Source organism: Onychostruthus taczanowskii, unplaced genomic scaffold, assembly GCF_017590055.1.
Source record: "Onychostruthus taczanowskii isolate IOZ18803 unplaced genomic scaffold, ASM1759005v1 scaffold6, whole genome shotgun sequence".
NCBI classification, from domain to species: Eukaryota; Metazoa; Chordata; class Aves; order Passeriformes; family Passeridae; genus Onychostruthus; species Onychostruthus taczanowskii.
The window spans coordinates 18,196,741-18,221,635 of NW_024503679.1; the positions used below are offsets into that span (position 1 = coordinate 18,196,741).

Here is a 24,895-nt window from a genome sequence, read left to right on the forward strand (position 1 = left end):
AGACAAAAAAAAAAAAAAAACCAAACCAGAAGGGGGAAAACAGCTGAGCAAGTCTAATTTCATCTCAGGGAGAGATTTTTCTGTAAGCTGGGGCCATAACTGCAGTTTTACAAAGCCTGATGTCTGTGTTGCATTTGGGCATCCAGCACCCACCGCCGGGACGGTGACGCTGGGCCACACGGCCTCCTTGTCACTGCAATAAGGGGAGAGGTCCCGTGGGGGGCACAGCCCCCCTGCCCGGGTCACAGCACGAGGCCCGAGGAGGGCTGGGGTCCAGCCCCGGCTCCAGAGCACGCAGGAGCCCCGGGGAAGGCTCCAGGAGCCCCGGGGAAGGCTCTGGGGAACGCTCCAGGAGCCCGGGGAAGGCTCCAGGATCCTGGGGAAGGCTCCAGGTGCCCCGGGAAGGCTCCAGGAGCCCTGGGGAAGGCTCCAGGATCCTGGGGAAGACTCCAGGAGCCGGGGGAAGGCTCCAGGAGCCCCAGGGAAGGCTCCAGGAGCCGGGGGAAGGCTCCAGGAGCCCCAGGGAAGGCTCCAGAAGCCCCGGGGAAGGCTCCAGGATCCTGGGGAAGGCTCCAGGAGCCCCGGGGAAGGCTCCAGGAGCCCCGGGGAAGGCTCCAGGAGCCTCAGGGAAGGCTCCAGGTGCCCGGGGAAGGCTCCAGGAGCCCCGGGGAAGGCTCCAGGTGCTCGGGGAAGGCTCCAGGAGCCCGGGGAAGGCTCCAAGAGCCCCGGGGAAGGCTCCAGGAGGCGGAGGAGCGATTTTTTTACATGATAATCCTGTTTTATGCAACATAGCAGAATTAACTCTTAGTGTAGTGTTCCTACCTCAGCCCATAGCGCTGATGTTTCTATGCAGTTGTGCTCGTCCCGACGCTGACATTTTTTACCCCGGGTTAACGCTGCAGTGTCGTCCTTCCTCCTCCTCCTCCTCCTCCTCTCCTCACTGCAATGTTCTGTGTGACGTGTGACAGCACAGCTCCATCCCACGTGCTCCATCCTTCTCGGACACGTCCTGCGACCCCCCTGGCTTTCCTCGGGTAACGCTCTGTGCCAGCCCCAGGGCACCTCTGCCGCCCCCAGCTGGGCCCTTCCACCTTGGCTTTCCTCGGGTAACGCTCTGTGCCAGCCCCAGGGCACCTCTGCCGCTGCCCCCCCGGCGTTGAACCGCGAGAACCGGCGATTTCCCGTTGTGCGTTTCTCCCGTCGCTTACAGGTCCTGTCGTGTGTTTCAGGCCCTGTTAGTTTTACCAGTCTTTCTATCAAGATGTTGTTTCCGTAGGTTCTGAGATCAGAAACCCATGAATCTCGTCCTAGCGTACTGCATCTTTCAGCAGTAGACGGTAAAATACCTGAAAATGTGAATTTCTTAGTTTTCATAAAGAAAACCTAGAGATTAACCTTTCATGTGCCAAATACTGTAAGTTACATCTTTTTTTCCTTCAAAATGTACCTTTTTCTACATATCCAATACCTTAGTTAGCATAAAATCATTGGTGCCATGAAAAGTATTTTTAAATTTAAATAAATATTTAAATATCATGAAAAGCAAGAGTTGGGATGAGCTTTGTTCAGTGATTCTGATTTTTCTTGTGAGAACAGCTCAAACTGTGAGAAATTTGGTCTTTTAGCAGCTTCTCACTGGAGTGAGAGTTCCAGAGCTGCAGGTGAGTGCCTTGCTTGTCTCTGTACTCCAGGAGCACAATTTTACAAATGCACCCAGGAGTTTTGGCCCCCTCACAAGGAAGGAACTGAGGGGCTGGAGCCCCAGGAGTGGCTGAGGGAGCTGGGGGCTCAAGGATCACTTTTATTTCCATGGAAGACATGGGTGCCAAAGGCAGTTTAAACTATTTATTTTAACTTTCAAAGTACATTTCCGTCCTGAGAAACAACAGTCAGCTTCGGAACTGCTTAACACAGAATAAACAAAGTCAGTGCAGGAAGGTAAAAAATAAAGATCTAGGACACTTCTATTTGAACACGTGGAGGCGGCCACTGGAGTTGCCTCCCACCAGGATGTTCTGGCTGGGGTGGACGACGTTGATGGAGCACACGGAGTTGAGGCAGTCCACGTTGCAGAAGGAGTGCAGCAACTTCCCTGTGTCCTGGAAGACCTCGATCTGCCTGGGCTGTGCCAAGCTGCCCACCAGGAAGCAGTGCTCCTGCTTGGGGTCCCAGATGGCCCTGAAGCGGCTCAGCCAGCGGCCCGTGTTGTTGTTGTGGCTGCAGGGGAAGAGGAACGTTCTTCCTTGTGAATCCAGCCTTTTAAATCATCATTTATGAACCATCTGCTCCCTTGCCTTCTAAACCTTCAGCACTCACGCTGCAGTGCTCAGATCCCTGCAGTGGATCCCTGTCCTGGGATGGGCAGGATGGGACAAGAATACCAGAATGGTTTGGGCTGGGAGAGACCTTAGAGATAACCCAGTGCCACCCGTGCCATGGGCAGGGACACCTTCCTCTATCCCAGGCTGCTCCAAGCCCCAGCCTGGCCTTGGGCACTGCCAGGGATCCAGGGGCAGCCCCAGCTGCTCTGGCACCCTGTGTCAGAGCCTCACCACCCTCAGAGGGAGCGATTCCTTCCCAAAATCCCATCCATCCCTGCCGTTGGCAGTGAGAGCCACTCCCTGTGTCCTGTCCCTGCAGACCCACAGGAGCAGCCTCGGCGCTGCCCTGGCCCAGGCGTGCTGTCCTCACCTGATGGAGCTGAGCAATGTGACACTGGATGACACGGACGTGGTGTCGTAGACCCTGGGCACAGAAGAGCACGTTAACACCAAGAACCTGTGTGGCTAAAAAGCCAGCCCTTGCCTCACACAGAGCAGCAGCCCTGGAGTGTGCACAGACACCCAGCCACTTCCAGCAGCCAGCTGGAAGCACTGCACGTGCTCAGGGAACTGGAATTGCCTTCAGCTGGAACTGCAGCCCACCCTGGCTGGCAGCTCTGGAGGGGCTGCAGAGCCCCACGGCCAGCCCAGCACCCCACCTGCTCCTCCACCCCCATGAACCTGGGCTCCCCCCCTCGGGGCCCCCACAAAATCAGGTAATCATCTAAATTCGCTCACAAAGGAACCAGGAGAAAAAGAACCTCTAACACAAGCAACTCACAGCAGCTTAAATGATGAAATGGTAGGCTGTTTACAGAAGAGCTGATATCATCATTATTTCAAGTACCAGCTACAAACAAATTTAGTTTCTGAGCATTTTGTGTTTGTGTTCACCAGCCAGGTTTTGGCTGGCTGTTTCTGTGGGGTTTGATTTTGTTTGTTTTTTAAAGATTAACAGTACCTGTGTAGTTTTCTTTTAAATATCCTAAGGGAAAATGAGAATTGGGAAAAAAAACCAACCAAACCAAAAGATCATCAAGAACTACATAAAAAATATTAATACAAGTAAATATTTTTAATTTTTTAAAAGTGATAAAGACAGAAGGTGCTTGATGATGGGTCATGTGGAAAATAATAATAATAATAATAATAATAATAATAATAATAATAATAATAATAGTAATAACCCACCCAAACAGCTGGTATTTTCCATGAGGATTCTTCCTTCCACAGCCTTACCTCAGGTGGTCATCAGCACACACTGTCACCACCCTGCTGCCAGTGACAGGTGAGAAATAGGCTGAGGCCACACTTCTGGTGTGTCCTGTCAGAGTGCTCAGGGGCTTGTTCTCCTTGGCGTTCCGAAGGTACCGAACATCAAAAATACAAACATCCCTGCAACAGGTACCACAAACACTTCAGTAATTATGCTTCCTTCACCAGAAGAGCTCCAGAGCACGGCAGGCTGTGTGGGAGCTGGTTCAGAGCTTCAATATGCACTCAAATGGTGGCTCTGAGGGATTTTGGGAGTAACAAAACCACCCCAACCAGCCCTCCATACAAAGCCCAGCAGGGCCCATTTGTCCCCATTTGATCTGGGAAATCAAACCAAATCCCACCTCAAACCCTGCTAAGGATGGAGACTTGTTTTCTAAAAGGACTGAGACAGTTCTGACTATCAATCAAGGCTGAGAATCTCCTCAGCCCCAGCTCCCCCAGCCCAGAGCCCACCAAAAAACACAGCCAGTTCAGTCTGGGTACGTACACGGACCCAGCAGCCAGGAAATACTGTTTTTTCACGGGGTGCACGTGGACTGTCCGTGTCTTCCTGAAGCCAATGTCCACAGAGAGCTCCGAGGACACCCCTGGCGTCCGTCTGTCCACGACAGCCACGTGCCCAGCCCAGTGACTCACTATGGCAGTGCAGGCATTCTCTTCCAGGAAGTCGAAGCAGGACAAGTCTTCCTCACTCCTGCAGATCTGAGCCCAGGGAAGGTTAAATGTCACCAGAATAAAGGAAACAGGCAGTTGTTCTAACACCCCAACACTCCCTGGGCTATGGGTTTCATCCTTTCCCTCTTTAGTTCACTAAAAACCAGGCAGCCCATGTGACAGCTTCATCCAGCTGCGCAGGTAACCCTTCTGTGAAACAAGGATGCTTTCCACAGGGGAAATAATTAGGAGACAATTAACCATCCAAACCAGACCAGCACCAGCACACTCCAAATTCCCTGTCAGAGCTCCTACAAGGTACTGTCACCTCAGTGTTCCAGCAATCAAAGAGCTGCTGGCCTTCAGCACATGCTGAGCAAGGATTAATGATATCTTTCCCTTCTCCAGTGCTCCAGAAACTTTTAATCATGTGCAGAAATGTAAACTTTTAATCATGTGCAGAAATGTAAACTTGGAAACTGGGAGAACCAAGGCTGTCACTGGGTTTTGGTGAGTAGGAAACGTCTCCCTATTTATGTGATGCTAATTAAATGTTGATTCACACGTCCTTGTGGAACTAGAGCCTGAACTTTCCTGTTAATAGTACAACCAAAGAATGAGTTGGTACAAGCAGACTAAACCTTCCCAGCAGTGCCTCACCTCATCAAAGACAGCCTTGGTGACATCGCCACAGCGCAGAGTGTCATAGCTGAGGGACAGCAAGTGAGCAGGGTTGCAGGGAGAGAAGTGCATGCAGTTGACATGGAAGCTGTGGGGGATGAACATGTGGGCTCCTTCCTCCGTCCCGCAGCCCTGCAAAACGACAGATCCCACAGACACAGGTGCTGATCACTGCAGGTATTTCTGTTAATGACTACGACTCCCAACGCCAAATCTCTGTCTTTTGAATGTTTTTTGGAGGAGGCAGAGGGTGCTGGGTGAGAGCAGACAACAGCACAGGTGATATGGACAGTGAGACTGCTTCTGGTCCCTAATTATGGAAAGCTGCAACTTCCTGCTGCAATTTGTGCCACTGCAGCCACCAGCCCTGGATCTGGACAGCAGCACCTGGCTCATTTTAACCCACACAGCTGGTTTCTGCTACCACATGAAAATATGGACACACTGGGTTACTGAGAGCTCAGGCTGACTTAGCGACCCAAACTGCAGGAATACAGGATCTCCTGTGTCTTCTCTTCATCACTTTGATATTTTAAAAGAAACTGAACAGGTCATTTTGGACCAAGTTCTGGTTCATCCCACAAAGATGATTCTGGTCTCAAACTTCAGAAAAATACAAGGGAGAGCAAAAGGGAAAGCTGTTCTGGCAACTCTACATCTGACAATCACTCTTGACAACCACCAGGTATTATCCCTAAGAATGGAAAAATCCTAAAACACTCTCAGGAGCCTGACAAAATGCCACCCCAGGCTGTGCCCCACCTGCAGCTGTCCTGAGCCACACACCTGTTCAGGTGAGGAGCACATCAACCACTCACCACGTTCCAGAGGCCAACATGCCCCAACTTGTCTCCAGCTGCCACAAGGATGGTGCTTTCAGAAGGGTGGATGGCCATGGAACACACCCGGGATTTCACCACCTTCCTGATGTCCTCCTCCCTCAGCACCATGCTGGCCAGGATCTCCTGGTACCTGGAAAACCAAAATGACAACCATCACCAAAACGTTCATTAGGGAAGGAAGGGGGGCCAGACAACCCCCAGTTTTGGCTGCTGTTTTCACATCACCTCTTCAAGTCAGGTGTGTCCCGCTCAGCATCATTCGCTTTCTCCTACCGACAGAAAGGAGATATCCAATCAAAATCAGAGCCCCAGTGAAATGACATGATCCAAAATGAACAAATAAAACCAGTAATACCTCACTTATCCTCATCCACGTGTTCAGTAAGGCCTCTGTCCTTTTACTGCTCGCCACCTGACTCTCTGGAAGCATGGGCAAAGGTCCCACTGGAACTGGAGGCTGGGAGGACATTGGCAATTTTTGTAACCCAACTAAACCACAAACAAGGTGAATTGGTACTTTCCCCACACCAGACATTCTGAGAACATGCCTACCACAGGACAGGAAACAAACAGTGAAAAAAGAAGGTGATATCATAACCTTATTAAAAAGATAAAGAGAATGTCACTGGCAGCACAGACCACAGGACAGGAAACAAACAGTGAAAAAAGAAGGTGATAACCTTATTAAAAAGATAAAGAGAATTTCAGTGGCAGCACAGACCAACTGCCTCCCTGGGTTTCTTCCTCTCCTGATACTCCAGCAAGACCTTTACTACAGATTCAAATCTACTCTACAGCTCCATGGAAGATTTAAATTCCCATCTCTCAGAACAACATGCCTTTTACTTGTTGCTCCATCACTGCTTCAAAGAGATGGTAAATATTACCCAGGAAAACAAAACCATTTCAGAAGTTACAGCGAAATAAAAACCAGAGTAATAAACCTTTGGATTTAAGGCTGCCCAGCTCCATGGGCTGTTGCTATGGAATGTTCTACCTCGGGACACTTCTGTGGATGCCCAACTGCACCACGCCATCAGCCTGGGCCACAGAGCACTGCCTGGCTGGTGGTGAGACCGTGGCACCTGCTCGGGGTGACAGAAGCCACCCTTCCTTCCTGTCCCTGTGTCACAGCTCCCAAATGGCTGAGCGCAATGCCCAGTGCCACCCACCGGTGCCACCAGCAGGGCCTTTCCAAAGCTGCTGCTCACCCACCCCCCCTGCAGCCCTTCCCATCTCACATATTCCTCTGCGTCTGGCCGGGAAAACGTGTCCAGCAGCGGAATGTCCAGCGGAGGCTCCACCCTGAGCAGGCGCATGGATCGCCGCAGCGCTGGCTCATCCTCCACCTTCTTAGGCTTGGGCCTGGAACAACCAGAACACCTCAGCTACAGAGCAGAGTTTAGGGACAGAGCCAAGGGCACAGCTGGCTGGCACCAGCCCCTCCTGGGCCTGCTTTTCCACCCGTGGCAGTGAGGAACAGAGCCACGAGCGCTCTGCAGTGCACACGCAGGTGCCGCCCCTCTGTTTCTCCGCATCCCTTCCCAGCTCTCCTCATTCATTATCCGCCCAGACATTCCCACCTTCTCCCATCACACAGCTCACTCTTTATTTGGGCTTCAGCTCATCTTCTGCTTGACCTGGCACTGTTTTGCCACAGCCAATGTCTTCTCCTCCACATTTACTGGTTACCCTCTCCCTTGCACCTTGCTCACACCCTCTCCTTTTTTTTCCCCTCACGTTTTCCCAACACTTGTTTTCCTCCCACAATGAAGAATCGAGGATATAAATCTCATCTACTGTTACTGTACCTTTTAGTGACCTGAGATTGCCTTTTGGTGGTAAGTTGGTTGAGTCTTGCAGCTGACTTAAAGAGAAAAAAAGAGACTAATTATAGATAATGAGCCTAAAGAATTAACCTGTATAAAATACAATTATCTCAAGGCAGCGATGAACTTACTGCAATTATTTATAGTAAGAAGAAAGAAACTGTGGTTGCCCCATCCCTATAAGTGTTCCAGGCCAGGCTGGATGGGGCTTGGAGCACCCCAGTCTATGGAACGTGTCCCTGCCCATGGCAGGAGGTAGAATGAAAGGAACTTTAAGGTCCTTTCCAAATATTCCAGGATTCTGTGATTTTCATGGCTTTCCTCATATACAGCTGCCCCAGTGAGGAAAGGGTTTCACAGCAGGAGAGATGACAGTACAACTCTGACACTTGGAAAGAGCATTTTGATGCTATTTAGATCCAATACAAACCTCATGCAGCTTTAGAGCGGCAAAGAATTTAGCATTTTCTGTGATGTTCTTTAGTCTTTTCCTTTCATAGGCTGATAGGTGGGAGTATCCATCCTACAGAATGAAAAGACAGTCACTCTCCATCATACAGTACACGGCTGCAAGAGTGGTCCTGGGCTCAGGGAAGAGAGTCTCTAAACTGATTAAATTATTTTTAACAAATGTAACACCATACAAATTGGGGTGGTCATGTATCAAAATCTGTCCATACAGCTCCAGTTTGCTTTACAAAACTTACTCTGGCATTAACTCTGTGAAGAGAACTGTATCAAAACTTTTAATAATGAAAGCAATAATGAAGAGACTCAATAAAGAATTTAAAACTTCAGTGAAAGGGTAAGATGAAGTAGGACGCTGCCAGCCAGAGGTTAAAAAGGGGGAATAAAACCTACTTACGGAAGAAAAACACATAAAAGCTTTACTTCTATAAAGATGATAACCGGGGCCGGGTACTCACCGGAGCCGCGTCTCCCGCGTCGCTGCCGTCGCTGTCCGCATCCCACAGCCAGTCCTGGCCGCGGGCAGCCGAGCTGGGGCCGGGCGGGGAGCCGGGGGCCGCTCTGGGGCCGCTGTCGGGCTCCAGGCACGGCCTCTTGCCGGCCGGGGAGCGGGCGTTCAGCAGCCGCTTCTGGGGCCGCGGCCAGGCCGCCGCGGGCAGCGGCGTCAGCACCACCCGCAGCTGCCGGCACAGCCCCGGGGCCGCGCTCGGCCGCAGCTCGGCGGGGCCCGCCGGGGGCGACTCCTGCGGGGGTGAACGGGGCTCGGCGGGGCCCGCCAGGAGGGACTCCTGCGGGGGTGAACGGGGCTCGGGAGGGCCCGCCAGGAGGGACTCCTGCGGGGGTGAACGGGGCTCGGGAGGGCCCGCCAGGAGGGACTCCTGCGGGGGTGAACGGGGCTCGGCGGGGCCCGGCGAGGAGGATTCCTGATGGGGCGAACGCGGCTCGGCGGGGCCTGACGGGGTGGACTCCTGCGGGGACGAACGGCAGTCGGCGGGAACCCGCGGCCGGACCCCCGGCACCGGCGGGCCCTGAACCCGACCCGCCCCGCTCCTCATCTCCCCGGTTTCTCCCCTCACAGCGCAGCTCCTCTCGTGTCCCCTCTCCTGCCAGAGCCCGGGTCCCCTCCCATGTCAGCGCCTCTCCTCCCCGCGGCCCCCACCTGCAGCTGCTGGCGGCGGTGCGCTGCCGGCTCCTCGGCCTGCCGCGGCCCGGGCTGGGACAGCGCCATGGCGCGCGCGGGGCGGAGCGGCGCTTCCCGCCCGCGCAGGGCCTGCCCGGCCGGGCCCGCCCTCAGCGCCCTCAGCGCCCTCAGCGCCCTCAGCGCCGGCTCCGCCCGGGCTCGCACTGCCGCAGGGCACGGAGAGCCGGCGTCCCGCGAAATTCCTCCCTGGGGCAGGGGAGGCCCTGGCACAGCGTGCCCAGAGCAGCTGTGGCTGCCCCTGGAGCCCTGAAGTGCCCAAGGCCAGGGTGGGCAGTGGGGCTGGGAGCAGCCTGAGATGGTGGAAGGTGTCTCTGCCATGGCAGGGGTGCGCTTCAAGGTCCCTCCCAAGCCCAGCCGTGCGGACTCGCTGCCCAGGAAGAGCGGATGAAATGCTGGGCTCCAGGCCCGTCCTGCCCTGCCCTGAGCACAGCCGCCCTCACACCGACACCGCCCGGGTGAGGCCCACAGCACTGACAAGATCTCGGCTTAAAAATAAAACAACGGTAACTGAAAAAAAAGCACACCCAGGGCAGGGTTAGACACTCCCAGTTCCAGGATGTGGGGAATCACATAGGAGAGTTAAAAACATTAATTTTTCCCTCCCAACATGTTCGTTCCAGAGGAGCAGCCCAGCTGCCAGCTCTGGAGCACTGAGGCAGGAGCAAGCGAGGACAGAGGCAGCCACAGCTCTGGGGACACGCAGCCCCCAGCATTTGTGGTCTTGATCATGTCCCTGAGGGGGCTGTAAAGTGGCATCACAGGAGGAGTGTCACCAAGGGAGAGTTTCTATAACCACTCACAAGCAGAAAGGCCCAAATAAACTGACAAGTTAAAAAATATTTATTTAATGTGAGCTTTTGTACTCGACAAATACACAAGTCCCAGAAGGCTCAGCAGCAGCAAACTAAACAAAAATTTAATAAACAGTGATTCCATCTGCGGGAAATTCATCCAGTAATTGCGTTTCCCAGCTAAAATATGGAATATGAAGGCTGAAGGAAGCTCCTGGATTTGGGTTTGGGCAGTGCCATCATGGCCAGCTTCCCAGCAGCTCCCTGTGTGCCACCAGTGCTGTAGGACACGGAGCTGGTACCGGAGGAAGCTGGAGCCTTCGAACTTGGCAGCTTCTTGGTCCTTCTGTACCTGCTGTAGCCACTGCAAAAATCAGAGAAGGTGTGTGTGAGACACCTGTGGCACCTGCCCTGTGCTCACACAGCCACCACCGCATTTTCTAGAGGACTACACACTCATTTTGTAATTTTTTTTTTCTTTTTTTTTAACACACATGGCTGCAAAACGACCTCTGAAATGCAAACAGTACAGCTGTTGCTCTGGGATGTACCCAAGGGTGAGCAGCAACAGCAAGCGACACTTCAGAGGCAGCAGAGCTCATGGCAGATATCCCAGTAGATTGGAACGTGCCAAGAGTGGGACAAAACCTGCTGGGCTGGGAAAACCATTTGCTACAAAAACCAGGGAGCAGAATGATGAGAACTGGGGCAGGGAAGGGGAAATCCTTGGGAAGTGGCACATCTGCCTGAGAAGCTCAAGACCAACCAACAGCAGATGCAGGTGTTGCTTTGCATGATACAGTCAGAAAGAGAATCTGAATTAACAAGGGGCTGAAGTTCAATTATTCCATCAAATGTTCAAAGTTTTAAGACCTGTTTATGATTTCAAGCAAGGAACCTGGTGAGCCTGCTGAAATGTACACTGAAATGTAGCGTTCCCTGCTCAGCCTGTGGCTGTCAGGTGTGAGGACAACCGTTAAATATCCTTCCTTCCAGCTTTAAAAACAAACATGCAGAAAAGCACAGCAGAGCAGCTCTGACCAGGCACCCAGATAATTTTAACGCCATTATTTAAGCCCATGCTCAGAATCTGCAGTGGGATAACTGCAGTGCTGGGAGCAGCACTGTGAGACAGAAGTGACAAGTGACCCCAGGCATGTACCCTCTGGGGTGGAACTGCTGGCTGCCACCACCACTCGTCTTTTTCCTCTTGGAGTCCCTGGAGGTCGGCGGCCACTTCCTTTTCCTCCTCTGGTTTGTGTTATTGCCAAAATAGCTGGAGGTTGTACCTGCATCCTCTGCCTCTCCATCGCTCCCCAGAGAGCCCGTGCTCCCCGTGGCTGCGTCCCCACCCGGGCAGGCAGCATCTTCTACACACAGGCAGGGAGGGAAAACTAACTCAGTCAGGCACCAGAACACACTGGTGGTGTCAGAACATCTGTCCAGGCTGTTCCTCACCTCCTCTGCGCTGGCCCACCCCCAGTCTTTTGGATACACCCTGAATCTTTCTCTAGTGGGAAGGCAGAAAGACTTTGGTGTGTTCTGAAAGTGATTGCCCCCTTTTGGAATTATTGAACTGTAAGAATTAGCTCTTTGTGATTAAATCGTGGTAAGTTTTGAATCAACCATCTGCTAGAGGAGGAGAGGAAGGCACTGAACAGAAGTACACACTGAGGTACAAAGCACACCTGGGATGGAGCATTCTGAGTACTTATCCATCACTTTAATTATTTCTGCACCGTACTTCTCCAGTTTGTCTTCTGTGACACCGTCGATCTGCAGCAACACCTCCACGTCCGAGGACAAGGTTTCTGCAGCACAGCAAAGCACCCCTCAGACACATCAAACATTTAACTTTTTATAAAGATACCCTGAAGGAAATGAATTCCTTTCTGTGCCCCTCTATGCAGAAGCCCCAATGGACTTGTAAGCAACCTGACCTCACCTGCTATTTTCTTTAGGGTGGAAGTACTGAAAATGTTGAAGTAATGCACGTCAAAGACTTTGCCCAGGGTTTTGCAGGTGTCTGTAAGTTCACTGAGGCATTGTTTCACCAGCTCTTCCCGCTGGGACATCTTTGCCATGGAAGCCCTTTGCCTTCTGATGGCACTGGCACTCTCTGTCTCGTGGAACTCCACCTGTTAAAACGAGCCATCCATAACTGCTGCCAGGGCTCCTGCACACCCTGACTGGTAACACAGGGACAGACACAGCTCAGGAAACACAGAGTATCCTCTGATGGACCAAAAAAAGCTGTTCAGCATGCATTTTTAAAGTAAGTTTTTACAGGCCCCTCAACCACACCCCAGTTTCCTCAACAAAGAGCTGGCAGAGTTTAGAGAGAAGGAAAACCTCCCAAGAGCCCAGTTCCCAGCTGGCTTCAAACAGAGCTCACTGGGGTAATGCTGAGGGCTCTGTCCTGCTCCAAACACAGCACCAATGCACAGGTGTTGCCTCAAGAAACCTGGGACTCTTACAAGACCTTCACAAAGTGCCTATTCCATCAGATCCCACCAATGACTAGGAAAAAATAGAGTAGAAAGTTAAGAAGGGAGTTCTGGTTCTTCTTCTTTCTCTTCTTAGCCACCTTTCTGTGGGGGTCAGAACTTTCCTCCACTGTCCAGCAGGAATCAGATGGGTGGGGAAGAAGAGAAAGATTTAGACCTCTCCAAGCCTCTCAAACTCACTTTTTGCCCCACAACATTATTACTAGAATACTGGGCTAGGAATCACACATGTTGGATTCTGTTCCTTGCATCTACCAGATGTTAGTTCAGCTGGAGGCAAACTGTGTTTAAGCTACCCAAGGGGATATGCTAAAGGCAAACTGCAGCACCTTCCTTAAAACACTGCCTTCAAGAAACTAAATATTTACACACCTGGAGTGACCCATCCAGCACAGCCTGAGCTCTCTCTCCCAGAATGACATATGCCACTGCCTGGTCATTAGCTGTGATGTACAAATCCTCATCCAGGATCTTGTCCAGGACCAGTTTTCTGAAGAGCCTTTCAGCATTGTGCCTGGAATAGGCAGCTCCCTTCCCAAATATTCCAGACTGAATCTTGGCACTCGTTGAACCTGTGCAACAGAAAGCATAGGATGAGCCCGTGCTCACAAAGCCCACGTACATGCATTTACAGACCTGTGGGAGATTCCCAAGGCAGTCTATTCACATTCAAAAAAGCCTTTAAACACTGGAAAACCACTATTATCACTATAGCAACCTGAAACGGATTAAATCTTCAGTTTCATTTATTTTGGATCACTTACCACCAAGCGATTCTTGGGAAAATTAACTTTGCAAAATACACATTTTTTTTAAACGCCTGCTGGCATTGCACAACCCTCTTGATTCCCGGTCAGGGATTTGTGCACCAGGTTGTTCAGGAGTTTCTGGGAGAACACTCACCTAGGAAAATGTCCACCATCATGTTGAGGGTGTACCTGCCAGAGCCTGGGTTCCTCTTGCCGTTGATCCGCCCCGCCTGCCCGCAGTGCTCGCGCACAAACCGCACGATGCTCTTCACATCCTCGGTCACATCCCGTGATTTGTAATCCTGTCAAGGCAGACCTGATTAGGACACGCCACTACGTGTTTCTGCCCTAATCCAAGCTGTTACTGGCACCCTCAGTTTTCATGATTGAGCTTTTCTCAGCTGTGAATTGAGTTTGTTCCAAATAAAGAAACCACGATTTCCTAGTTGGAAACCTACGGGGATACAGTCACAGGGATTCTGGATGTGATAACACAAAACCAGTCCAACTGACTGTGTATAATCCCCCTGGGGTTATTTGTGTAGAGTGAGGTGCAAGATTGCTGGGTAAACACTGGGAATCAAGGTAAATCATTTGGGAAGCATTCCTGTAATTATCCTGCCACTCTCTAGAACATTAGAATGAGACTAAATAGGCATTATCCTCATCAAATTTGGCTCCAATCACAGCTGCACAAGGGAATGCTTCAAACACAGAGCTGAGAAACAATATCCACAGGTACCAAACTGATCAGGATCCCTTCCTTCCCTCCACAGCTGCCTTCCCTTCTGCTCCTGCTACTAAGTTTGCATAACCCCAAATATTTGGATCACCTTCAGCAGTGCACACCTAATGCGGCCCTTGTGCTGCTCTGCCCTGAAAACACCAGGACAGGAGCTGAAGGGAAATCCCCATAGCCACTGCAGTGGATCTGATGTAAGCTCCTGCCTCCTACAAGGGACATCCTTATGCCTCTGACAGGAACAGGAGCATCACAAGTCCATGGTTAAACCCTGAAAACACCTGGAAGCCTCACAAAAACACAGGACTTTTATTCCTCTACTCCATTTGCCTTCCCAAAGCTCGTGTAACCGCTTATGGATGCAACTAAATACAGATTCAGTTTAACACCACTACAAATAAAACCTGTGGGGCTTACCTTCTTTCTACTGCAGTTGTCACAAATCACTTCTGGGTGATCTTTGCAGAAGGTGGGGTTGAAGTTGGTCTCCCCGAAGTAGGCGAGCAGCTGGACGCGGCGGCACTCGACCACGTTCTCACAGTAGTGCACCATGCTGTACAGGTTGTTGAAGTGGGTCTGCCTCGTGTGGCTGTTCCCATCCTTCTCCACTGAAACACAGCAAATTCAATGGTGTTTGTTAAAGCTGCACCTCTGCCTTTTCATGGACTGTGGAAAAAAAAATTGGCTTTGCTTAAAAAACCCACAATACTGGCTTTGCTCAAAACGCGATATTGGCTTTGGCAAGAAAAGATGAGTGGGTTAGTACAGAACAGATGTAGGACAGATTTTATCTCTGAAGTTTCAGAGAACTGGAGAAGGCTAGAATGACAAAAAGTCAAGAGAAGGGTAAGCATGACAGCATGAGAGGAGATGGCCTCAAGTTGTGTCAGAAGAGGTTTAGATAAGATACCAAGAACAGTTTCGTCATAGAAAGGGTAGCAAAGCCCTGGCACAGGATGCCCAGAATGGAGTCACTATCCTTGGAAGTGCTCAAAAAATATGTGGATGTGCCACTTGAGGACATGTTTTAGTGGTGAACAGGGAGGTGGAGTTGGTCTGACAGTTGGATTTGATGATCTTAAAGATTTTTCCAACCTTAACAATTCCATGATTCTGTGAAGCGAAGTGGTTTTAACTAAAATTAAGTATGAGTGACAAGAATCCTGCTCCTGCCACCTGAATGAAAACCATCCAGGTAAGGATTCCCAGTTCTCCCCTCCCTGCAATACTGAACTATCCATGGCACTTGTAAAAGAGAAGTAACACAGGCTAAGGACCAGCAATAATGTGACTGCTGTAATGTCATCTCCAAGCCCCCAGAGGAGAACTCACTGAGGATGAGCCTTCTCAGCCTAGTTACATCACTGTAGCTGTAGAAGAGCAGGCAGTGGGACATCTCTCCATCCCTGCCAGCTCTGCCAGACTCCTGGTAGTACCCCTCGATGGATTTGGGAAGGGAGGCGTGGATAACGTAGCGCACGTCGGGCTTGTCGATGCCCATTCCAAAGGCAATGGTTGCACATATCACCTGGGAAGGAGATCACAATGTTCTAGACACACATTATGGGAAACTCCTGCAACACTGCATGGAAAGCAGAGCAGGGAATGGGATTAGGAAATCTGGAGGACCCAGAATTTCAGCTGTAACAGTGCAGAGCAAGTACACAACAGCAACAACCTCCCCTCCTGTTGGAGGAGCCACTCGAGACACAGGAAAAGCCCAAATGCCAGCCTCTGCACAGCAGCGTGCCAGGGGCTGTTTCTGAAACCCTGCACTGCTCAGGTCCTCCCTGCTGGAGTAGCACACCTGGGTACAGTGCTACAACCCTTCATTCACAAAATCCCAGTGAAAGGTGGCCGCTGTGCCCCAGCAGGTCTGCTGGGATCAGTTATTCAACACTGCCTTTGGTGATAACACTGCACAACTTCCCTATTATTTCCCAGGCCAAGAGGGATAAAAGTGCCCCGATTTTCTTCCCTTTTCCTCCCGGTTTTTCTTCACCTGGCATCCCTCCTGATTAACCCACTTCTGCTGCACCAGATCCCTGTTGGAATCGGTGAGGCCGGCGTGGTAGGCCAGGGCAGCCAGCCCCTCCTTCTGCAGGACGGCTGCTGTGGTGTCACACTCGTGCCGGGAAAGGCAATAGATTATCCCAGAGTCATCTGCAAAGAGATGGCAAAAGAAATCTGAACTACAATACAGTTTAATTTCCTTTCCCTGCTCAACCTGCCAAGCAGACATCGACCTCTTCCCGCTGGAATAAAGATAAGAGTAAAGATATAACTGCTTCACTACAGAACCTATTTTATTAGCATCAGATAGTCTTGACAGCCTTTCCCACACAGTCTTTTTAGGCTTTTGGTGAGTTGGAATGAAGAAATGTTTTCCTCATCAGTATTGTGCAATCTCAGGATTTAGAATACATGAACACAGCCTACACAATTCGAGAGTTAGAGCAGTTCAGTAAATGCTCTCTGAGGGTACAGCATGGGAGAAGCTCTGAGGGAGCTTGGTGTAATCCAGCTCCAGCAGCAGGAGCTGCAGGACTCCAAAGAGAGCCTAGAAAGATGGAAATCTCTGAAGATAGCTTCAAGGGGAACTACAGATAAGCAGACCCACGCAATTAAACAATTAAGATATAGGGTGACCTCAATTGCTCTGAAGACATGATCGTAAAAGCTCTGGCAGGCTCCAGAAAGGTTATTCAAGAGCATCACCATAATTGACTTTTCCATCTTAACTTAAATCCTCAACTTTAGAATGCACATAAACCTGATTCCCATTTTCAGTAACATCCTTTACCCCCGTGTTGCTTTTCTGGTAAATGTATCACTATTACAGCATTATAAAAGCTTTTACTGCCTTGAGAAGTGGTTCATGAAAAGGCCTGTGGGCACCATGCTGCCGAGTACTCACGGGGATGATATTTTTTAATCCATTCCAAGCAATCCATCGCCACCTTCTTTGGCTTCTTGGGCAACACGTCGTATTTCAAGTTATGCCTGTTGAAGCTCATTGTAAACCTGAAATGTGACAGTTCATGGTGCTCATCAGCCTTACGGGTACAGTTGTGTTGTGTTAAACAGCTTCCTTCATCATGCAAGGAAGGGCTGGCGAGTTTTTTGTTTCTTATGTTAATATTTCTTATCTACCTCCTATTAAATTCCATGCATGCATTTAATTTCATTTCACTTCATCAGATACAGCCACGCAAGCATTTTCAGATGGGCCTGTGAGGCTTTTCTTACTTCACTAAGTTTCCCACTCAGAACTTCTGTGGCACAAACAAGCGGTTTCAGCAACCTGTTGAGCAACTCACACTTGTGGTTTGAGCATCTCGAGCTGGTTCAGGATGTCCTTCTGCACGCGGGGGTTGGCGGTGGCAGTGAGGGCCATCATGGGCACGGAGCGGAACTTCCTGCGCAGCGTGTTCAGGCGCTTGTAGTCTTGTCGGAAGTCATGGCCCCACTGGTTGGAAAACACAATCCAAGTGCAACTGAGTAAAATGCTCCAGCGGAGTCTTTTGGCATTCCTGAAAACAAGGGGAGGTTTTACCTGGCTGACACAGTGGGCCTCGTCAATGACGAAACGTGCCAGGAGTTGCCTGTCGTAGAGGTTCTCCAGGGCGGACATCAGGCGGCTGCTGGCACACACCTGGGACACGCCACCAGTGGCAATGGAAAGCAAAATACCTGGGCTACAAGTGTCAGCTGGGCTGGCTGGGAGTACAGAGACAACTGTCCTGCGCTGCAGAATCGCCCTGCACTGCGCAGCCAAGTCCTCAAGGCACACAGATGAACCCACTCAGCTGCGTCCTAACCAAGCAGCTGCTGTGGGATTCCCACCAGCATCTGGGATCACCCGTCCCAAGGCTCCTCATTCTGAGGAAATTGCAGCAAATTTAAATTACTTATGTCAGGAGACAGAGAAAAATAATGCTGAAGAGAGAAACGCAATCAGCACGCTAACCAGCCCCCTCTTACAAAGCTCTTGTGCAATAACACATTTTTAAGGCAGCATATAATGCAGCCCAAGGCACGCTCTGACAATCTCCTACCACCCTGACAATGCTGCATTTTTCCTGCATTGCCCTATTCAGAGCAGTCTGGATTTAGTAGCTACTGGACAGTGATTAACACTAATGTGTATCAAGATAGACTGAAACAGCTGGGCATAGGAGCTTGTTTTAGGAATTTACATTTTACAGACATACTCAGATCTTATTCTTGGCTAATTATTAATGACTGAAATTAGCTACATCTGTATAGATTCTTAATGAGTCATCTAAAATCTAGCTTTTTTTTTCCCCAGAAGCCTACTCTGAGTGCAGTTTTTTAGCACCTCACATCAATCCCCCACCTTGTAGCCCCTATGGTTTTACAGCTGAAGATGAAGTACAGACCTTCTCCGGGGTGACATACAGCAGCTTTATGACAGGGTCTTTCTTTGACAACTGCATGTAGATTTTTGAGGCATCAGAATCTGTTCTGTCACCAGTCAGGTAGGTTGCAGCAATCTATATTTAAAAAAAGAAGCATAAATATATTGAGTTTTATTACATGCAAAACAGAAGAACCAAACGAAGAACTCCCAACCTCTCATTACAAAGCAGTTCCTAAGCAGTCAGCCTTGGGAACACATGTTTGGAACACACATCTGAGCACCCTGGGCTAGGGGAAGGTGTCCCTGCCCGTGGCAGGGGGTGAAACAAGGTGAACTTTAAGATCCCTTCCAACCCAAACCATTCTGGGATCCTGTGGTCTCCTGCATTTCTGCTCTGTGTGCCATGTTTCCAAAGATGTTTAGCACCTCCAGAGCTCCCCCAGCTCAGGAACTCCAAGGGCTCATTCCCACTGCAGTCAGGCTGTGCCTGTGTAGGTGAGTGATCACAATTCTCAGGATCTCAGAAGCAGCCCCTGCCCTGAAAAACACAGCTCCAGCACCCAACACCAGGAGCAGCAATAATCCAGCGGTCAGGCTGCCAAGATATTCGAGTTCATCCAATTTAGCTCCTCCCAGGCAACTTCCTGTGCCATTCACAGTGTCCATCTAATCTATTTATGCAGTTAATATTCGGGAGACACAGGATTCGCTGTAAAATTCAGATTTCTAATGCAGTTACCTGCAGCTTCACTCAATAAAGCTGCTGGAACTTACATCTAAAGTCTTCAGCTTCTGAACCTGATCGATGATCAGCGACCTCAGCGGAGAAATAACGATGGTGACCCCGGCAGAGACACAGGCTGGCAGCTGGTAGCACAGGCTCTTCCCACCTCCTGTGAGGGTGAGACACAGCACAGCAAGTGTTGGGTATCAAGAGAAAAGGGATGGACACCTACTCCTTATTTCCCACTTTACAGCGCTTTTGCAAACAATACACTTCAATGCCTGCCATTAAGTGACACTTTTAGGATAAGGAAGGGTTACTGTGTGAATTATTAAGGAAGGCAGAAATTCAATCCCCTCACTCAAAATACCCCAGTGCAACAATACTCCTGAAATCCTGCAGTCACAGAATTCCAGCAGCACAAAGGCACAGGGGAAGAGAAAAGCTTGTCCCAAAGCTTGCAAAAGGAGCTGCAGGTCTGTACCCTGTACCTGTGGGCATGAGGATGAAACAATCCTCCCCCAGCAGAGCAGCGTTGATGGCCTCCAGCTGGTTTGTCCGGAAACAGTGCAATCCAAACTTCTTGTGGAATATATTCATCATTTCTGCAGAATGGGGAAACTTCATACCCCTGAAACGCTCCAGTGCAGGGTTATGAACCACTGGATCTGGAAGACAGAAAAATGTAATAAGTTGTGACATAAGTTGCAGAAGGAATTGTTCCCTGGGAGGGTGGGCAGGCCCTGGCACAGGGTGCCCAGAGCAGCTGTGGGTGCCCCTGGATCCCTGGCAGTGTTCAAGGCCAGGTTGGACTGGGCTTGGAGCACCTGGGACAGTGGAAGATGTCCCTGCCATGGCAGGGGTGGCACTGGATGGGATTCAAGGTCTCTTCCACCCCAAACCATTCTGTGACTCTGATTTTCACCTCCAGTTTTGCCAGCCTGTCCCTACATTAACCTGAAATGACACTAACCAACCCTGGGCCCCAGGGGGACTGAGTTTGCTTCCACAAACCCATTTTGGAACATTTTGCAGTGAAAACCGTTGTACAACTTTGAATCAGAAGCTGCAGAATCATTATTTAACTAAAGCACAGAAACACCCTCATTTCCAATTTTAGCAGCTTCATCTTCCAGCAGCATGAAACCAGCACAGGAAGGGAATATTCAAGTTTGGCATCATTTAGAGGGGAAAAAACCCCAAGATGACTTTGCAAAAAAGGAACCAAAAGAAACTTTTGCACAAGCAAAAGGCATGGATGTGATCTGTAGTAGTTACTTGGTCTTAGATTCAAAAAGCAACAAATAAGAATTTAAGAATGGAAAAACCCAATTACCCTCAGGAGCATAGCTCACCTGGATGGCTCTTTGTTGCCATGGAGAGGCCTGGCTTTGGAGCAGCAGGGCTGGGGCCCGCAGCTGACCCTTTGGCTCTGGACATGATCTTGGCCAGGAGGGATCTGGCGGGTGGCCCCTGCGGGACGGGCGGGCAGCGCGGCGCCTCGGGGGCTGCGGCGGGCACCGGGCTCTCCCAGTCCTCCTCCTCCAGGTCATCGATGTCAAAGGCATCCAGCTCCAAGTCAGGATCGCCCGTGCCCAAGCTGTTCCCTGCAGGGCTGGCACTGGGAGCTGTGCTCTGGCCCTTCAGGGCTGTGCTGGTCAGGGGCTGGATCCCGCTCCTCGCTCCCGGACTTCTGTCCCAGCTGCTGTCGCAGGACGGGAGGCTGAGCCTGAGGGACGCTCCCTCGCTGCCACCTGCCCTGGGACAGGGCATCTCCTCAGCACCCTGCTTTGAAGCACAAGAGCTGTCCAAGGTTTGGTTGGTTCTGGCAGAAGAGTCGCTGGAACGAACAGAAAGCACCGATGGGAGGTTTGTGGATTTGGGGGAGTTTCTGTCAGAACCCGGACCTGCACCAGGACACACACGAGGGCCCTGCTCCACAGGAGACTTCCAGCTTCTAGGAACAGTGGTGTTTATGCCATTTTGGTTCAAACCGGCAGAACTAGCCAGCAGTTTTCTCCTGGGAGAGATAACAAGGGAAGGAAGAAGGAAAAAAAAAATATATTTAGTCTTTACCAAGTTCTACAACATTCATTAAACAGTTTGGCCTCACTGCTATTAAACATCTTAACATATGGTGGTTCCGTCGTGTTCTGAGTCACCATGTTTGAAAACTATTTCAAACAAATCTAGGGAAGAGAAAATACCACCAGCAGAAACTAATGACAAAACATGTGACATCATCTCCACAGACACAATATAAAAGAACTCCTAAAAGCAAGGAACACATCCAGGCCAGGTAGAATATAAAAAATAAATCCTTAAGAAGCCAAACTTGAAGTTAAAAGTATGCTTGAACCAAATCATGTTTTCAGGTACTTTCTAAAGACTATGTCTGAGTGCAGCAATGAGAAATAAAATAAGTTGTTGTACTGAGAACATTTACAGAAGCTCATAGTCTCAAGTCCAGGAATAATCTAACCAAAATCCCAAATCCCAATGCTTTGCCCATGCATTGTGCCATCAGCTGACACAGCAGACAGAGCAGCAGGTTGTGGCAGCAATAATTCCACTGGAAGATGACAAGTTCAGGGATATTAGGAGAAATCCCCATCCCTGCAGTCAGCGAGAGGGGAGACAACACCAGCAGAACGCCCGAGGCAGGAGAACTGAGGAGGACACCCGGCAGGTCACATCACATCACCTGTGGGTGCAGAAGCACCTGGTGCCAGGCTCCTCCTCAGGCTGCCCGCGGAACTGGATCCTCCCTCTGGCAGCACACAGGGACCCCCCAACACTTGCAGCAGTTCGGGGTATTTTGTTCCCTCCCTCAGCCCGCGTTCCAAGCTTTTTAAATCCCGTCCTGGCCCGTTCTCCGGCGTGCTGGAGACACCTGCAGGCGGCTCCCCGCTGCTCGCGGAGCTGCTCCAGCCTACCTGAGCTCCCTGTGCTGCAGCAGGGCGCGGGCGCAGCGCAGGGCCTGCAGCTCCTGCAGGGGGATGGCATCCACCAGCTCGCAGATGGCCTCCATGACTCCGAGCAGCCGCGGGGCCACGGGCACGGCCTCACCTGCCACGGGGAGGGAGCTCAGCACAGTCATTCCCACAGAACTGCTGTCACCAGGACAGCACCCTCACCGAGGACAGTGAGGGTGGTGTCCTGGTGACAGCAGTAAGACAAGTACAGTCTTACTGCTGTCACCAGTAAGTAAAGTATGTTGGAAGTAAATTGTTTAGACAGTAAATCAGTCTAAACAATTTACTTCCAACATACTTTTAGTCCAGGTGCATAAAGAAACTGTTTCTGTGTGCAGGAACTCAATGAATCGACATATTTTTTCACTTTTTTATTATTATCTGTCTATAATCCAACTATTTATGTCAACTCTGCAGCTACAGATGTTAATTCTCCATCTGTTAATGTTCTTGGATTACAGAGGATGATAAATAGTCGCAAACTATCCCCAAAATCAGAGATGTGACATTCCAAAGCATTTTGTGTACCTGAATCCCCTGCACTGGGATCACCTCCAGGATGTGTTGTGGGAACTTTCTCCTGCCTGGCCTCAGAGCTGCCAGGTGTGCACCTTCCTCCAGTGGGAGAGTCTCTGAAAACACTGCTAACACCAAAAGAAAAAGCCATGAAAATACAGGTATCTGTAAACTGAGGCACTTCCACAGAACAGCGGGATTTAAGATGTGTGGAGAAGATAAATTCCTGAAGGCCCAGGCAGAACCCAAGAGCTCAGCAGTCACTCATCCTGGGTTCCAACGTGTGGAATTTCCTCCCATCCCCCTACAAAAGTTACTCTGCTTTTTTTCTGAAGTGAAAGCCCTCTAAAACATCAGCCATAAACTAGTATTTGCTAAAGCATTAATTGCAGCTGCCAGCCACCAACCTGCCAAGCAGCAGAGACACGAGCTCAGTCTGTGCCTCTTTAACAAGCAGGAGTTTTGGGCTGGTTTTGGAACTTTTCTACTCGTGCACCAGCCAGCTGTTCCAGCAGTGAGCTCTGATTACCTGGCACTTTGTACAGAGGGGGAGAAGGGAGGCAGCTCCTCCTCAGGGGAGGGAGGGATGATGTCCAGGTCATCCTCCTCCAGCTCAGCACCTGCCCACGGCCAGCTGGCCTCATCCAGTTCTGGGGAGCTGTTCCCAGCCCTCGGTGGCTCCTGGCCCCCTTCAGCACCAGCAGCTGCAAGAGAAGTCATTGATATTGCTGGGTAGCACTGCACACTCAGCCTGCCACAAACAGGGGGAAAACAGCAGCCAGACTTCAAAACACTGACACAGATTCTGACTTCCAAAGGATAAAACTTGCTGCTCCCTTTTGTCCCCCATTAAAACAGACAGACAAATCCCCACAAACCCCCACTGAAGTGGAAAAGTGATACAGCTAAACCTACAGTCACCTGTCCCTGGCAGAAGTGAAACACTGAAGAGGTCTATTTTTCTGCAACAGTTTTCTATAAAAACAATTTCTATAAAAATCTGTTTCTATAAAAAGCTCCTATTATATTAAGTCCCAGCCTTAGAAGAGTGCAGACTCATCAGCTAGCACAATCCCTGTACTGGAATTGGCAGGTAAATGTACATGTATTGTCTTAAAAGACAAATCCTACAAAGAGAGGTCAATATCATTAACTTATTGAAATTAATTTCGCAGAGAAAGGAAAAGACAACAAAATATTAAGAACAGATATACAGTTCACAAATCTTTTCACCACTCAGCATAAGGGCAGCATCCCAGAACACTCTTGGAGGTTATTCAGTTGCATAAACATGGTAATTTCCCAAATAAAGGTCCAAAGTTTCAAAACACAGCGGGTAAGGAATCTAAAATAAAGCAGTTCTGTGGGACAGAGCTGCCAAAGCAATGACAGGCAGGAATTTTGTGATCATAACTGAGGGTTGGAGCTCTTTTGTGTTTGTGTTAAAAATGGACAGCAGTCACTTTTTCTGGTTTAGTACTCCATTTAGGTGTAAGATGACTTTACATCTGTCCTGCATTAATTTTCTGAGCGCTTTTCTCTCCACAACATTCCTATAGATTATTAACCATTCCGGGAATGCCATAAGTCTTTGTGACGAGCAGCTGCTACTCCTGCAGGGGAAAACGCTGCCGTGCTCCCAGGCTGGGGGTACCCAAAGGGAACCAGGGCCGCCTGCCAGTGCCGAGCTCGCAGCCGCCCGCGATTCCTGAGCGGCCAGGCCAAGCCAAGCCGAGCCCCGGGGCGCACACAGCGCTGCTCCCCCAGCTCGGTACCCGCACACAGCCCTTACCTGGGCGAGCCCCGGCGCTGCCCGCACCCCGGGCGGGCTCGGCAGCCGCCCGCTCCCCGCAGCCGAGCCCCGCAGCCCAGCTGCCGCTGCAGGGAGCCGAGTCCTCCAGGCAGATGACGGAGCGCTGCGAGCAGGGGCTCGGCTCGGGCTGCGGCGCTGCCCCGCTGCCCGCGGGCCCCGGGGCGCCGGCCGGCCGTGGGCCGGGGCTGCGGGGCGGAACACAGCCCCGCGGCGGCGCTTTGGCGGCCGGCGGAGCCGAGGCGGGCAGGGCCAGCGAGGTGTTCACGTCCTTGTCCCTCAGCACCGCGGCCAGGCCCTGGGGCGCCTTCTTGAAGGTGAAGCCCCTGCAAACGAGACGAGCCCCCGTCAGTCCCCGGCCGCGGCGGGGGCCCCGGCCCGCGGCCCAGGCGCGGTACTCACGGCGGGCGGTCCCGCGGCGGC

At 50.8% G+C, this 24,895-nt stretch overlaps 2 protein-coding genes across 6 annotated transcripts; both read right to left on the minus strand.

Annotated features, from left to right (window-relative positions):
- Window positions 1-1,831: 1,831 nt before the first annotated feature.
- WDR76 (WD repeat domain 76) lies at window positions 1,832-9,368 on the minus strand. 2 transcript variants are annotated; one of them, XM_041419086.1, is made up of 13 exons: window positions 9,233-9,368; window positions 8,532-9,041; window positions 8,036-8,128; window positions 7,588-7,643; window positions 7,018-7,141; window positions 6,132-6,233; window positions 6,002-6,045; window positions 5,753-5,906; window positions 4,914-5,066; window positions 4,087-4,301; window positions 3,561-3,716; window positions 2,692-2,745; window positions 1,832-2,217 (listed from the first exon to the last, which is right to left on the minus strand). In XM_041419086.1, the coding sequence occupies exons 1-13, from the start codon at window positions 9,299-9,301 to the stop codon at window positions 1,965-1,967; spliced, it is 1,983 nt and encodes a 660-aa protein (XP_041275020.1). In that variant the 5' UTR covers window positions 9,302-9,368; the 3' UTR covers window positions 1,832-1,964. The 2 variants fall into 2 exon arrangements, with proteins under 2 accessions (XP_041275020.1, XP_041275019.1); XM_041419085.1 differs by lacking the exon at window positions 9,233-9,368 and having other exon boundaries at window positions 8,532-9,226.
- Window positions 9,369-10,096: 728 nt separating this feature from the next.
- BLM (BLM RecQ like helicase) lies at window positions 10,097-24,631 on the minus strand. 4 transcript variants are annotated; one of them, XM_041419064.1, is made up of 20 exons: window positions 24,455-24,631; window positions 23,192-23,366; window positions 22,675-22,787; window positions 22,108-22,240; window positions 20,527-21,191; window positions 19,663-19,839; window positions 19,222-19,340; window positions 18,467-18,580; window positions 17,620-17,718; window positions 17,384-17,532; window positions 16,981-17,087; window positions 16,066-16,226; window positions 15,396-15,591; window positions 14,481-14,671; window positions 13,476-13,623; window positions 12,945-13,144; window positions 12,011-12,203; window positions 11,754-11,876; window positions 11,228-11,435; window positions 10,097-10,429 (listed from the first exon to the last, which is right to left on the minus strand). In XM_041419064.1, the coding sequence occupies exons 4-20, from the start codon at window positions 22,200-22,202 to the stop codon at window positions 10,246-10,248; spliced, it is 3,129 nt and encodes a 1,042-aa protein (XP_041274998.1). In that variant the 5' UTR covers window positions 22,203-22,240; window positions 22,675-22,787; window positions 23,192-23,366; window positions 24,455-24,631; the 3' UTR covers window positions 10,097-10,245. The 4 variants fall into 4 exon arrangements, with proteins under 4 accessions (XP_041274998.1, XP_041274997.1, XP_041274999.1 ...); XM_041419063.1 differs by having other exon boundaries at window positions 22,675-22,790; XM_041419065.1 differs by lacking the exons at window positions 11,228-11,435; window positions 23,192-23,366; window positions 24,455-24,631 and having other exon boundaries at window positions 22,675-22,770.
- Between the last annotated feature and the right edge of the window lie 264 nt (window positions 24,632-24,895).